At 47.0% G+C, this 15,289-nt stretch overlaps 1 protein-coding gene across 9 annotated transcripts in view; it reads right to left on the bottom strand.

Moving 5' to 3' along the window:
* grid2ipa (glutamate receptor, ionotropic, delta 2 (Grid2) interacting protein, a) overlaps positions 1-15,289 on the bottom strand; it is a 43,518-nt gene that overhangs the window by 7,036 nt on the left and 21,193 nt on the right. For 6 of the 9 annotated variants that reach the window (XM_035397722.1, XM_035397718.1, XM_035397719.1 and 3 more), the window contains 10 exons: positions 13,551-13,838; positions 10,899-10,984; positions 9,270-9,339; positions 8,327-8,626; positions 7,644-7,795; positions 7,240-7,377; positions 5,879-5,985; positions 5,364-5,526; positions 4,623-4,921; positions 1,593-3,956 (listed from right to left, as the gene is read on the bottom strand). In XM_035397722.1, coding sequence (XP_035253613.1) covers positions 1,593-3,956; positions 4,623-4,921; positions 5,364-5,526; positions 5,879-5,985; positions 7,240-7,377; positions 7,644-7,795; positions 8,327-8,626; positions 9,270-9,339; positions 10,899-10,984; positions 13,551-13,838 — 3,967 coding nt within the window. Of the gene's footprint in view, positions 1-1,592; positions 3,957-4,622; positions 4,922-5,363; positions 5,527-5,878; positions 5,986-7,239; positions 7,378-7,643; positions 7,796-8,326; positions 8,627-9,269; positions 9,340-10,898; positions 10,985-13,550; positions 13,839-15,049; positions 15,158-15,289 lie in introns of those variants that run through there. The other 3 variants (XM_035397723.1, XM_035397721.1, XM_035397726.1) reach the window with 3 other exon arrangements.

Genomic DNA, 15,289 nt, shown 5'->3' with positions numbered 1-15,289 from the left:
GTGGTATGGTGCCTTTCATAGATCCTCCCCTTTAGTTACACATCTGAGGGAGCATTTAAAGCATGGTTTACATCAGGTCCCCAATGGTCCTCAATTAAAAAACTAACTGTACAGAAGGTATCATTAGAGCTCCCCTGAATACAGGCAATTAAAAAAACTATACAACCAATTCACCCATCTACTTAAAACAGCAAACAAGAGATACTTTACCAACAAGCTTAAAGAATCTTCTATGATAACATTACATCCCCAATGAAGGTCATCAATCTGCGCTTGAATAAGAAAAGGACTTCTATCTCCCAACCCAATGCTCTGATGGTAGTACAACATTCCCTTGATCCTTATGAAATCTCTAGTGAATTTTATCATTTCATTACAGTGGTCATGCTAGCCCATGGAATGCTGCACCTTTGGAATGTAGGACAATTTAAAATCTGTGTTTTACACTAATTCACTGAGCCAGGCAAAGTGTTTCAGAGCACTGTGCCTTTAACTGAAACAGCAGTTTGAGCAAAAGAAGTCCTGCAATGTCTAATACGGCAGATTCTGTTTGAATTATCAAGTGCGTCAGTGCCAGTATATTGAAGCCTAGCTATAAATGTATCAAACAGGGGTGGTACTACGTTGTTTAAACATTTAAACATAAGCTTTACATAAGAGAAATTTATAAAATTGTCAACGCTGAGAAGATTATGTTGCTTTCAAATATTGTGCTGATGATGCATCAGTGGTTTCTCAACCAGGACTTTGACAGCTTGATTATAAAGAGATATTAGAGGTTTTATGGTGGAGGCTGATGCCAGGGACCAGAACTTTCTTAATATCAAAAAAAAGGGCACCAACTACAACCTTTGTCTTCCTCAGTAAAACTTTATATTTTCTAGTAAATAGCAATTGGCTAGTTCTGTTGAATGCCTGGGTCTGAAACTGATTTGGATACAAAAAATGATTTTCTTATTAATTATTAATTGTTGTGCTACTATGTTTTCAAGGAGAATGTTGGGAGAATGGCTATTGGTCTATTTGCTCCCAGGTTAGCAGCACCTGCCTTGAAAATGGGACTAGGAATCAGAGCTGTTCTCCAATTATCAGGGATATTTCCTGAGGTGATGGCAAAATTTACAAGATGTATTAATGTTATAAAAGATGAGTGCTTCTTCATGTTCAAGTATGGATCATCGCCTTCTGTAATTTCAAAAAAAGACATTGGGCTATCAGCGTTTATTGAAAGCAATGTATTTGTTTCCTGCCTTTCAGAGCTTTTTTCTGTGTAAAAAATGCAGAATTCTGCATCAGCACGGCCATTGCTTTAGTCACACTGTTTCTTCAACGGTAGTCCATCAAACAAGAAAGCACAACATCCTTCACAAATTAAGTTTATGGAAAGAGGGCAAGGTTCTTGAATTAGATGAACAGAAAAATGATCTTCATTAAAATAATAGCAGAAGCAGAGTGTCAACATAAAAAAAAATCTCGCACAGATCTTTATCAGGGTTCAGACTGGCCAGGGGAGTCAATCTGAACCTTGAAATAAAAACTGAATGACTTTAAATGGCCCTGGCAGTGTTGCAGGTGTGCTCTGGAAGACTTACCTGTCCCCAGATGGTGCCCTCGGAGTTCTCCACCTGCTCCCAGCGCAAACGCTTAACATTCATGTGGTTCGAGTCCGTGTGGTTAGGGCCGGGCAAGGGGGGCGGCTCACATGGGGGTGGGAGGGGCGGAGGTGGTGGGGGATTGGACGAATCGGACAACTGGTCAGAAGGGCGGGCCTGGCATGAAGAGAATGCGGACTGCAGGGGCTCAATTTGGAGACTCTCAGGAGTCTGGTGCGCTTGCTGAGCTTGGCGAGTTTTCTGCATTTGCTGGAGTGGATGGCTTTGTTGAGTGGGCTTAAGAGATTGGTGCCGTTTGTGAGTTTGGTGGGTCTGAATACTCTGGTCAACCGTCTGGTGCATTTGTTGAGCTGGTTGAATTGGTTGATTTTGAACAACCTGGCGGGCCTGAAGGGCTTGGTGTATTTGTTGCGCTTGCTGCTTAAGTTGAGCTTGGAGAGCTTGGTGAGATTTTTGGGCTTGGTGCATCTGCTGAATTGAATGGCTTTTACAAGTGGCCTCAGGGGATGGATGTTGTTGATGAATTTGATGAGCCAGATCTGTCGGTTTAGTTTGCTCAGAATGGTGAGCTTGTTGCTTTTGATAGGATTGGTGAATTTGCTGGAGTGGGTGGCCTTGCTGAGTGGGCTCAGGAGATGGGTGATGTTGGCGAGTTGGTTCAGGGGATGAATGACGTTTGTGAGTCTGAGGAGTTGGTTGAATTGGTTGAATTTGCTGAGCTTGAGTTTTTTGAGCTTGGTGTATTTGCTGTAGTGGGTGGTCTTGTCGAGTAGGCTCAGGAGATGGGTGATGTTGGCGAGTTGGTTCAGGGGATGAATGACGTTGGTGAGTCTGAGGAGTTGGTTGAATCGGTTGAATTTGCTGAGATTGAGTTTGTTGGGCTTGGTGTATTTGTTGAGTTTTTTGAGCTTGGTGTACTTGCTGTAGTGGGTGGTCTTGCCGAGTAGGCTCAGGAGATGGGTGCTGTTGGCGAGTTGGTTCAGGGGATGAATGACGTTGGTGAGTCTGAGGAGTTTGATGAATCGGTTGAGTTTGTTGGGCTTGGTGTATTTGTTGAGTTTTTTGAGCTTGGTGTATTTGCTGTAGTGGGTGGTCTTGCCGAGTAGGCTCAGGAGATGGGTGATGTTGGCGAGTTGGTTCAGGGGATGAATGACGTTGGTGAGTCTGAGGAGTTTGATGAATCGGTTGAGTTTGTTGGGCTTGGTGTATTTGTTGAGTTTTTTGAGCTTGCTGTATTTGCTGGAGTGGGTGGTCTTGCCGAGTAGGCTCAGGAGATGGGTGATGTTGGCAAGTTGGTTCAGGGGATGAATGACGTTGGTGAGTCTGAGGAGTTGGACGAATTGGTTGAATCTGCTGAGATTGAGTTTGTTGAGCTTGGTGTATATGTTGAGTTTTTTGAGCTTGGTGCATTTGTTGAGTTTTTTGAGCTTGGTGGGCTTGGTGCATTTGCTGGAGCAGGCTTTGCCGAATGGGCTCAGAAGACAGGTGACGTTGATGAACCTGTTGAGTTTGTTGACTCTGTTGAGCTTCTTGAGCTTGTTGAATTTGATGAGCTTGGTACATTTGTTGAGTTTGTTGAGCTTGGTACATTTGTTGAGTTTGTTGAGCTTGGTACATTTGTTGAGCTTGGTACATTTGTTGAGCTTGTTGAGCTTGGTAAATTTGTTGAGCTTGTTGAGCTTGGTAAATTTGTTGAGCTTGTTCAATTTGATACATTTCTTGAGTCTTTTGAGCTTGGTGAGAGTGCGGCTGAGGCTGCGAGGGTTCAGGAGATGGCTGCCGCTGACGACCCCCATGGGGGTGAAGCTCCTGGAGAGGCCGTCCAGGCGAGGCAGGCTCTGGAGAGGGCCGTGCCGGGAGGGACTGGTGGGCTCGGTGGCCTGGATGAGCCTGCTGGGTGTGGCTGTGCGTGGCCGGGGTCACAGGAAGGGATGGGAGAGACTGGTGGGGGTGGGGGTGGGGGTGGTGGCTCAACAGCTCCTCCTTTGTGGGCAGGACCTTGTGCAGGGACTGGCGGTGGGGTACGGAAGAGCGGCGTGGCGGAGGAGGGGGAGGGACCGGGTGGGGGTGGCGGCGCTGGTATGGCATCTGTATTCTGGGAGCGTGCTTGGGCTCAGGAGGGGTGATGCTAAGGGGAAGGGGTGGGTCATTGAACATGAAGGGCGGGGGAGGAGGTGGGGACTGAGGGGGTGGAGGGATGTGCTCCGAGCTGGAGGAGTAGGTGAGGGAGCTGGCGTCTCCGCCCCCACCACCCCCACTGCTGCTGTGGCACTCGCTTGGGCTGCTCAGGTCATGTGACAGGAAGACCGCCTCTTCGTCTTCATCCTCATCCTGGAAGCTCATCTGGGAGACATTTGGAAAATTTGATCGTTATTTAGGTGTTCAATTGTCTTTATTCAACTCTTTATTCTACCACTAGACACTACTGCATCTTTTTTTAACAATTTTGTTGTTGTTGCATATTTTGGGTAGTTTGGGTTGTTGTTAGAGTCACTTTTGAAGGCTTCTAATATAACGTATTTGACATTTTTGATAACAACTTTTGCTGGGAGAACCCGGCTGTAACTTATTTCTTGATTGGGAGGATAGATGTCTTAAAGTGGCAGTATGAGTGCACAAAAAAAGAGAGGACAATTAATGATAGATTTGATATTATATGCAGTGGTGGAGGCTTTTCTGCGTTTTTCTGTTAAACTGTCTGACACTGGAAAAAGAATTTGCACTGAATGTCTGACTGACTGGAAATTGAATAAATGAAAAAGTGGTCTCCGACTTTTCCCAAAGTACTGCAGACAAAATACACATGCCTTGCACAACAGGATGAATGTAAAAAAGCCATGTCATGACCTTGCATCATTTGTTGTTTGTAAGAGCCACTATTTAGGCTCTAGTCTATATTTGTTTATTCATTTACTTATTTATAATTTCTTCCCAATAAGAATGTCTGGAAGGCTTAAATTTGATCATTTTCCGGCCAAAAACCGTCAATTGCAGACTGGGGCGTCCTACCTCCTCGTAGTCGTTCTCAGGAGACAGGAAGTCATCCACAGAGGCGATGTGATGGCCTAGCTGCTCGTTCAGGGCATCCAGGAACTTGCTTGTGTCGATGCTTTGAGGGGGGCGGGAGAAGGTGAAGCGCTTCCTGCGGCGAGAGGAGGGGCTAGGGGGGTAGTCCAGGGGTGGCGGCGAGGACGGGGGACTGTCCAGACTCATGTAGGGGTTGGGCTCTCCACCCTGCGAGTAACACTGGTACTGAGGGTCAGACAGATCCTCCTCCCAGGGCATGGGGGGCCCCGAAATATGACTTCCTGCAAGGGGACGGGAAACACCGTTGGCCAGCCTGCAATGTGTGTGTCTGTGTGTGCGCATGTATATATGCAGTTGTGTGTCCCTGTATCAGTGTGCAGTGTGTGTGTGAGTGCATGTATATATGCAGGTGTGTGTACCTGTATCAGTGTGCAGTGTGTGTGTGAGTGCATGTATATATGCAGGTGTGGGTACCTGTATCAGTGTGCAGTGTGTGTGTGTGTGTGTGTGTGTGTGTGTGTGTGTGTGTGTGCGAGTGCATGTACATATGCAGGTGTGGGTACCGGTATCAGTGTGCAGTGTGTGTGTGTGTGTGTGTGTGTGTGTGTGTGTGTGTGAAAGGGCATGTACATATGCAGGTGTGGGTACCTGTATCAGTGTGCAGAGTGTGTGTGTGTGTGTGTGTGTGTGTGCGAGTGCATGTACATATGCAGGTGTGTGTACCTGTATCAGAGTGCAGAGGCGCAGGGTGTATCAGGTCATCGGGTTCCAGACAATCGAGGGTGGGGTTAGGATCAGGGGCAGGGCTGCGACAAATCTTCAGAGATTTAGACTTGGTCCTTTTCCCTGAATACACACCCTCTAACTCAGCATACACTGCAGACAACTGTACTCACAGGAACAGGGAGAAGGAGAAGGGGGGAGGGTGAGGGAGAGAGAGAATGAGAGGGAGAGAGAGAAAGATAGAAGCAGTGAAACAGCACACAGTAGTCGGCTGTTACAAATTCAATTAAATTTGTGTGAATTCAATTGGCAGCAATGTCACTGAATCTGACAATGTGGTTGCAGGACTGGCAGGACTGGCTTTGTTGCTGTAGGTCTGAATAATAGTGATTGGTGAATGTGAAATATCCGACTGTATAAAAGACAAAGGTGTAAAATGGAAAGTACCGAAGCGACCCTGGATCATGACACTGGTTGAGCAGGTACATAAGGCAAATTCTTTGAGGGATACACACGTTTGTCAGGTTGGGTGTCTCTGGGAGGGATGTCCCGTCTCCAGACTGCCTCTCCCCCGGGGTCAGCCTCATCCCCATCCCAACCTCTGCTGGCTCCTGGTGTATTCCTGAAACACACAAGAAGGGGCGCTGTCTGGCAAACTGGCCTCAAAACCGTCAGCTCCCTATCGTAGACACACGCATACACACAACACGCAAGTCCACTCACTCTAGGGCTGCCAGGTTTAGATTAAATATTTCAATATTCCTTGAACAGGAAAAAAATTGTTTAAAATTCTTAAAATTTACATTCAAATATGTTTTTCTCATCATGTGTGCTCTGAAAATGTAGTGCTTTTCATGACTCTCATCGCAAAGTATCCAATTCTGTTCCCCAGCTCATTCTCACACAATGAGAATTCTGTGGTCAATATAAAATAAGGCTTTCACTCTTGTAGATTAAAATACATGATCTAGACAGTTTTTTTTATGTTACAATATGACAGTCTTCAGTTTTGTTGAATATGTCACAGTCACAAAACATAATATATATCAGACTGTTGTGCTAACCTTTACAACAGAAGGTATTAAACTGCATGCTTTAAAAAAAAAAAAAAATAAAATAAATAAAAACACACACACACAAGAAAAAAGTTACACAAGAACCACTTGCTCTTTGGTGTTTGGAACCCAATTTAAAATGGGTTCAGAAAGCAGACACAACCCTCCTATACTACAGACAGTGAAATTAATGTCTCATCTAAGAGATGTCCACAAGGATCCTTCCTGTCACAAAGAACACGGTACAGGAAGGCGGTAGCTTGTAAACGATAGAGGCTATTACCAACTCAATTACATCTTGATTATCTCTAGAGAGGACAACCCACCCCCACCACAAACATTTCACTTCTCCAAACCTTTTTTTGTGTCAGTGGAGAGTGCGAGTTAATGGAGTTAACTCCATAAAAAACAGAGATAATTTAAATAATTCTTCAGAGCTGCAGGGGAAACACATGGAGAGAGAACGTTCTCTGCTGTCTAATGCCCAAGTTTATGAAACCCAAGGGACACACAAGCTGGATGGAAAACTGATGCTATCTTTCACGTTAATCTGCAGCTCCTGTTCTTGCCGCAGTCCTGCAACACAGAGCTCTCTGTGTGTGCCTGCCATTATGTGAGGCTGCGAGTTTAACATGGCTGGAGCTTAATGCTGATGCACATGCAGCCTTCCACAGGAGAGGTCAGTGAGTGAGTGAGTGGTCGACAGGACAGTGAATTGGAGAGCTGAGAATGAATAGCTTGATTTGGACAGGTGAAAATGAATAGCACAGGAGAGGCGAGGCTGATTCGGACAGGTGAGTGCGAGAGACGAGGAGGCGTACCCTTGCCCAGGTGAGTGCCGATGATGCAGTCGTCGGAGCTCCGCCCCCTCACGCTGCTCCTGTGGGTCGTCCCAGTAACGCGCATGGAGCTGCTACGCCGCTGAGGCTCGGGGGTGGGGTCAGGCTCCGCTGCTGCTGCTGCATAAACACACAGCACATTCATACACACCATGGACAGAACATACACACAGAACAAATCTTTACACCATGTACTCACTACATAGAATATATAGTGATTCAAAAGGTCACAAGTTTGATTCCCAGGTAGGATACTGCCCTTGTACTCTAGAGCAAGGCACTTAACCTGCATTGCTTCAGTATGTATCCAGCTGTATAAACTGATGCAATGTAAATACTACGTAAAAAAGTTGTGTAACTTCTGTGTATCTCCACGGTGTGCCCACCTGCGGCCCTGTAACCTAGGAAACGGGAGATCTTGCTCTGACAGTGCTCCTGCTCCTCATAGGTCAGCAGCTGGTAGATGAACTGCCAGATCACCTGCTTGGCTGGTGTGTCCAACAGTAGGAACACGTCCACAATGAGGGTGTCCAAGTTCCTGACCAATCACAAAAGAGGGGCATGACCTATAAGATTGTTTTACCACAACTTGGGTTCTCAGAGCAAATCTAACCCACTGATTTCTCTTAAGTAACCAGATGGTCAGCGCCAGTATTCTTTCCATTCTCTACTGCCTAAGTGTGGGAGGTACCAAAAATATACATGAAGAGGCGTGTCCAATGACATCCACATTCACCAGTACTGTCACTGACCACAGCTCTACATGAATATTCAAAAGACGTATTCAATTGCAATGTTTCTAGTAGAGAAAATATATATAAATAATTTATATATAAATTATGTATAAATTAATTTTTCATAAAACATTTTAAGTGCCTGTAAAGCTCATTGGGACTGATCATGAGAAGACAGACACTCCATAAATGCAATCCATTGTGTGTGATCTGATTGGTTAGCAGTGCTGAAAGGCAGGTTTTGTGAGCTCCTGATTGGTTAGCAGTGCCGGAAGACTGCACATGCACGCTGCTCATTGGTAAGCACCAGGTTGTGTGAGCTCCTGATTGGTTACCGGTGCTGGAAGAAGGCCTGCAGGGCCTTGCAGAAGGCGTAGCGCTCGCTGTGGGTGAGCAGATGCTCCAGCTGCTGGGCGAAGGTCAGGCCGTTGACGCGAATGCTGGGCGGCAGGATCTCGGCCACCCACTGCAGGGAGGTCAGCACCGGGGAGCGCTGGGCAGGGGGCGGGGTGCCCCGCCCCTCCAGAGGCTCCACCTCCACCAGGGGGAATCCCATCAACCCATCCTCCACCAGCAGAGTGGGCATGGCACCACTGCCCTGCAGCATCGACACCACCTTCTCATGGGAGCACGTCCTACACGCACGCACACACGCACAAACAATGGGCCAGAAAAACAGACAGATACACTCATTTTGAGTTCTGTGAAAAAGGACTATAGATTTCTGAGCAGCCTTTGATGGACCTTTGAATTTTGATTGGAGCCTGTCTGGCTGCTGACTCCATTTGGAATAATTTCCCACTCAATATGCAAATTCAAGTCCAGGGAGCATTCCGCTTTTACTCTCATTTGAACTGAATGAAGCATTTTTTCGTAAAGCATTGCACCTCCTGTGGACTACTCATTTTTGAACTTTAGCAGCACCTGGGCTTCATGCTGTCAGAGCACTAACTGCCAAAGACACTCAGGACACACAGCCATTATTCCAATAGCCTTTGTTTCATTCCAAAACTATACAGCTAACGTAGTAAAACAGACTGATAATGACAATGTTCTAATGTTTGAACTGGCCCCCCGGGAGTGAATGTAGCCTGTGGCTGTGACCTATTACTCAAAGAGAATGTTACCCACTGACAGTAGGTTAGCTGGGTAGCTGAGTCAAGTTAGAGTTAGCGCAAGGTTCCCATCCCAGCAGGAGTGACTGATTGACCATAGCGAGTGACTGTTATGGTTTGGGCGGCTGTGATCGGAGTGACCGTGGCTGGTTCTGGTCCATACCGCATGTCCAGCCCATTTAGGAAAAGGATGCGGTCTCCCGGTTTCAGGCCAGCCTTGTCTGCCGGGCTTCCTGGAAAGACAGGAAGTGAGGGAGAGCGAGGAAGAGAGACAGTGACAGAGACAGCGAGGGGGAGAGAGGGATGGAGGGAGAGAGAGAGCAAGTTAGAGGGAGAGAGATAAAGGAAGAGAGGAAGAGAAAGAGAGAGAGAGAAAGAGAGGGAGGGAAAATTCGGTGAAAGTTTTCTAGCCAACCGGGACATAGCCAGGCTATATACAGGTAAAACCTGAGCTAAATTGGGCTTAACCTAGTCCGTTTATGTCAAAACGTCTCTCAACCTAGATTTTCGTCCCTCAAGATGTCTAGATTCTGGTTTTTGCTCAGTGGGAGAAGGAGAAGGCGGTGGTTGAATTTACATTACTACTACTGCAAAATCATCGGCAGAAATAAGATTTCTGGTATAATCTGTGCATGTAACTCATGCCCATGTAGTGTGGGTAGGTGCCGTCTGGTGTCTAGCGTGTGGTTCGTGCCCCAAACATCACCTCCCTCCACCTGCTGCTCTGATCTGGATGAGCAACCCCATACCACAGAGCACTTATGGGAACGGAATATACTGCAGTGAAAAACAATGCATTGCCAAGACTGAAAAACACCGTACATGGGCAAATGCCCAAATTGCCAACATTTCCTACGCCATTACACATATTTCAGTCCATTTCTGTAAGGGAACTCAAAATGCCTTCGTGTCATCTCTGCCACCCACACAAGCTATTCTATGAACAACATAACATCACAAGTGAATCCTTAGTACTTTCCCCCAAAAGCTAACGTGCATTTGTGTCTGTACCCTGAGGAAGGTTAGACACAGCGTAGTGAGCAAAGTGTATAGTGAGGGAGCCCACGATAAAGTCTCTGAATAGACTCAGTGCGTTTGCAGGTTATGGATGAGTGAATAAATCTGTCCGCTCACAGATGGATGAATACTTAGCGCTCCAATGACTCACCATCTCCACATGTCAGAAACACGAATCGCACCCGCCAAGACCGACATTACCCTTTAAAGAACACTTCAACATACGCGCAAATTCATCTCTATTATGTGACAGGATAAAGGGAAATGTACAAACATTAACTGAGCTGAAAACGACTCCAATTACACACTAGTACACTCCAGGTGAGTACCACTGTCAGGCAGCTTCTACTCCACACACTGAAGCAGCTTCTAGTAAAACCTGGACTGGCCTAAGCGGACATGCATTAGGACCACGTAATTTCTATCCCGGATTTCGTGTACAGCAGGGATCTCAAACTCCAAGCCTGGAGGGCCAAAATGGCTGCAAGTTTTTGAGGTTTCATCAGCCATCAGTTAAGGGTATGGAAACAAGTTGTGTGGACTATTTAGCCAATCGTCAACTGAAAACCTGAAGACACCATGGGCCTATAGAACCAGATTTAGATCCCTGGTATATGGAGTAATTCCGTTGTATATGTCATACACAAACTCCTAAAAGCCAGTGGTGTAATTAGCAAAGTTTAGCAGAAACACTCTGTAATGCAACTCTGTCTCTAATGATGCTAACGGTTCTTCTATAACGGGTCTTCTATAACAGGTCAGATCTGGGCGGTACCTGGTATGACCGAGTCGATCCAGACTGGGGCGTGGCCTCGCAGCGTGAACCCGAAACTCTTGTTTCCCTTGTGCACTCGCACCGTCCTGTCAGAGGAGAGAGGGGCATTACAGAGGAGAGAGACTGGAAACCTCTCACGCAACAGTCTTGCCTGGAATGAAGAAAGACACCAGTCACACCCGCTATCCTGGATTCTATGCACTTTCATTAGGTAGCTGAGACATTAATACCTGTTGGAAAGTTTACAGGGCACATGGATGTGGGGCATGATCATTAAAGGCATGGGAAGGTAACCAGGAGATTGCAGGTTTGATTCCCATGTGAAAACACCCACCACCTTAACCTGTGGGATGTATAACCTGAATTGGCAGAATATTTGGCTCCATTTTATCCCTGTTGGGATGGGGGTAGGAAAGGGATTAGGGATGACCTGGACTTCCACAACAGGGGTCCCCAAACTGGAGTCCAGGGACCCCTGGAAGTCCACCAAAGGGTTCTCCACAAACTATAGAAAGAATACAGAAACCGCAGAAATACATTCTGTACTTCTAAAATACTTCATAAATGAAATATTGTATAGGTTCAGATAAAATAAACAATGCCTGGTCTCCACATCCTCAGCAGCATGATGCTAATCACAGCAATTATTAAATATTAATATTATAATAAGCAGCTATGTGTCTCGCATTGATCGGTGATATTGTGTAACCACAATCTTTATATGGGGAGAAGAAACCCAGGGAGCAGGTGGGACGTCAGGAGGTGCATCACACAAATGCACACACGGGGCTGGTGACTAGCCCACAGACTGTTATACAGCACTGCCTGTCGAGCCCAGCGCAGATTCCATCGCCAAAACTGAGCAGCATTAGCAGTGCGCTTTGAGCTTGAAGGTAAGCCTGCAAAAGCCCACTGATTCACATTCATCTCCCACTCAATACAACACACCTTTATTTATTACAATACACTACACTTTTATCTCAACATGGCAACTGCAGAAGCATCTAACGTGTCTCTGGAAGTTGAAAATGCCATTGCTCTCATGATGTTGTCTCATTCTGGTCTCAGTTACCCATAATGCATTTGTAATGGGCGGGGGGGGGGGGGGTGAGCTGTTAGAGATGTGTGAAGGTGTGAAAGGGACTTCTGAAATGGGGGCATTCTTTCAAGCACATATCTGTGCCAATGAACAGCTGCGATCGGACGATCTTGCCCTTGACGTCACAAAGTGCCACAACCGCCTCCATCCTCAAGATCATCACACATGAACATCAGATCAGAACTATGCGGGAAGTCCTCTCAGCTCACACACACACACACACACACACACACTCACTCACAGGCGTAGGCACGCAATCAAATCCATTCACGCATCCTCCACTTCCCCTGGCATCTGCAGGGGTTTCCACGGCAACTCCCCAGGGAAACATGAGCACGAGGAGAAGTTGCGTAATGTTGACTGGGTTTGAATGCCAGCCTTCACATGCCTCTGTGCTGTCTGCAGGAGGCCAAGTAATCAAATCGCCTAAAACTGGACTGAGTTTCTACAATAGACACAAGGACTGATAAGGTACACAGCTCAACGTTTCACGCTCGCCCCCTAGAGGCACAAACGGCATTACAACATATTACAGGGCAGCTCTGCTGAGAGTGTGTCCAAGCACGAGTAAAAAAAAAAGTGAACGTGAGTGATTGAGTGTCAAAGTTAGAAAGTGAATGAGTGACTGAAGGTGAGTGAGTGAGTGAATAAGTAACCTGAGTGCTACTCAGCGTCGTTTCCTCCAATCTGAGCCCTAGATAAAAGCAGAGACGTGATTTTGCCCCAGCCTACAGGCTATCGGGCGGTAATGAGTTCCTCTCAGCTCTTCTCACACAAAACCTCCCTCAGGAACATTTAAAAGGTCCAGCTATCTCCACGAAGGGAGAACCATTCAGAAGGATGTCAGAAACAGACCAAATACAGAGGAAGACTCTGTACACTCAAGAGATCATTTTTTAAGTTATCGCATGCGTGTATGTGTCTGTTTGTTCATCAGCAGTTAGACAAAGCTGTTTTGTCCAGCCATTAGATAAATATGTTTAGCTTATGAGCGGATTTAGTGAGAACTAGAATAATATGGCAGAATCAATGTAGAATGTGATAAGCATATAGGTTTGACCTAAAACGCAGAGTATATAGAGACTTTGCTTCAGCTTTGTTTCAGAGAAAGCACCGTACTGCTGCACTGTAAATTTTCTCCAGGCTGCATGCAATACTGCCTTATCACAGTGTTCCTTCTGTAAACTCAGAAAGGATTATTTCCTTGACAATTTGGATTACATTTTTTTCCTTGACAGGTAATACTTGACCATGGATTTTCCTCGACCTGGTAAACATTGCTATGCAGGACAACAATGGTGAGAACCAACCTCCCTTAACTTTCGGTTTGCAAAGGCTTAAAAAAAGCATTCTCTCAAGTTGAATAAACACTGAAAATCCGGCTGCGTACACTTCAAACACTAAGAATGTGAGATGAAACAGGAAGTGCTTTATATTGTATCAGAGGGTATTAATAGTCACATGGTTTCACATGAGTGCTGTTTGCGCCCAGCTTGTGCAAACAGCACTGGTGTGAGAGGGAGTGCGTTTGGGGTGAGGGAGGGTTCACTGACCTGCAGCTGGAGGGGGGAGGGGCCAAAGCAGAGGTGTGCCCGGCGATGAGGGAGGTGGTTTTCCGGAGGCCGCGGGCCGGGGGGACGATGCCGGACTCCACGGCGGTGCGGGGCACGGAGCTGGCCCGGGTGGACACCAGCAGGCGCTGGGGGTGCCCCTCGCTGCGGCTCCGCCTCAGCCGGTTCTGGCCCAGCTCGCTCAGGCTCTTCCCCCGGCGGATCCGGCCCACCAGGCTCTGCGACACCACCTCGTCGAACCGCTCCCGGTGCTTCCGCGGGATGAAGATCCTGGCCAACATCACACCACCACCAGGGGGCGTCAGAGACACGGGGGGGATAACGTACGTATTTCTCTCAACTGTACGGTCCTGGGGTGTGAAATGAGGGGCTAAGGAGGTACCCAAAATTTCAGGTACTCTAAAGAACGCAAACGGGGAAAAAAAAAAAAACCTAACTTCAATCTGACTTTGAGTTCAGAAGCTGTCTAAAGAAAGGATGATGCCTGAGCATGCACTTAAAACATGGCAGAAGCCGGCTGGCTTTCAGCGGGACTGAAGTTCAGAATAAATAACTTTAACAAAAAGAAGAAAAGAGCAGCGCAGCACCACTGAGTCCCGTTAGAACGGAGGACGGAGCTTCTGGATCCGGCGACGGCACGCTGAGATTATCCGCCGAAGTCACCGCGGCGACTTTCGGTCTGAACCGCGGCGCGAGCGCGAGTCACAGCTCCGCGCAGCTCGGCACTCTCCAGCGCCACAGACCAGCCGGAGAGCGCGGCGGCTGAGAGGAAACGGCTTGCACCCGCACCCGCCCAGCCCAACAGAGCCGAGACTGAGCAGGGAGGGAGGGAGAGCGGAGAGGGAGAGAGAGAGGGGGCGAGAGGCACAAACAGAAACGAAGACAGGGAGAGGTGGAGATGCCAGGTGGGGGGGGGGGGTGAGGTGCAGTGACAGCCCCCCACAGTGGAAGAGCGCGGTATCGCAAACTCCCACCTGCAAGCTCATCCGTCCGCTCTTTCCCTCCCACTTTGCTCTCTCTCCCAGTCTCCCTCGCTCCCTCTTTCTCTTTCCAACATGTGCCCTCTCATATCCATCTCATCTCTATCTTCCCTTCAAACAGTCTCCCTCACTCCATCCATCTCCCTCTCTGTTATTCTCTGCACAAACTCAGCCCCTCCAACTCTCTCTCAAACTTCAAAACATCCCTCCTCTCTCAATCTCTCATTTATTCCTGTCTTCCTCCCCTCCCCTGAATTTAAATAAATGAGCTTTTCTGGTACATGAAACAAGATTATGCAGACAAAACATTTTGAAACAAAATGAACAACCATCTGGGTTAATCAACTGAAAATGACATGTACACAAAAAAAAGTAATGTATGGTCAGAACATTAAGAATGATTACCAAGAAAGGGGGCCGCAAATTAAATTTTAACTGCAATGAACTTCAAACATAAAAGCAGCACTTAGGTCAAAGACTTTCAAGCTGAGGCATATTTACCTCTCTTTCTGTCCTCCCTTTCTCTTAGCCTTTGTCTGTCTTGATCCCTCTTTCTCTCTCTCCATCTCTCTTGATCCCTTCCCTCCCTCCCGCTCCTATGGCGGAGCTCAGTGCCGAATTGAGGTTTATTCAGTATGTGCAGTTATGGGTGAGTGGAAAAAAAAAACAAGAGGAGTTTGAAGGGAAATTGCTGCAGGAAATTCACAACCACCCTTTTCCTTTTTCTCCCTGCTTGTGCAT

Source organism: Anguilla anguilla, chromosome 17, assembly GCF_013347855.1.
Source record: "Anguilla anguilla isolate fAngAng1 chromosome 17, fAngAng1.pri, whole genome shotgun sequence".
Classification (NCBI taxonomy): domain Eukaryota; kingdom Metazoa; phylum Chordata; class Actinopteri; order Anguilliformes; family Anguillidae; genus Anguilla; species Anguilla anguilla.
This window is presented reverse-complemented; position numbering and strand designations above follow the sequence as displayed.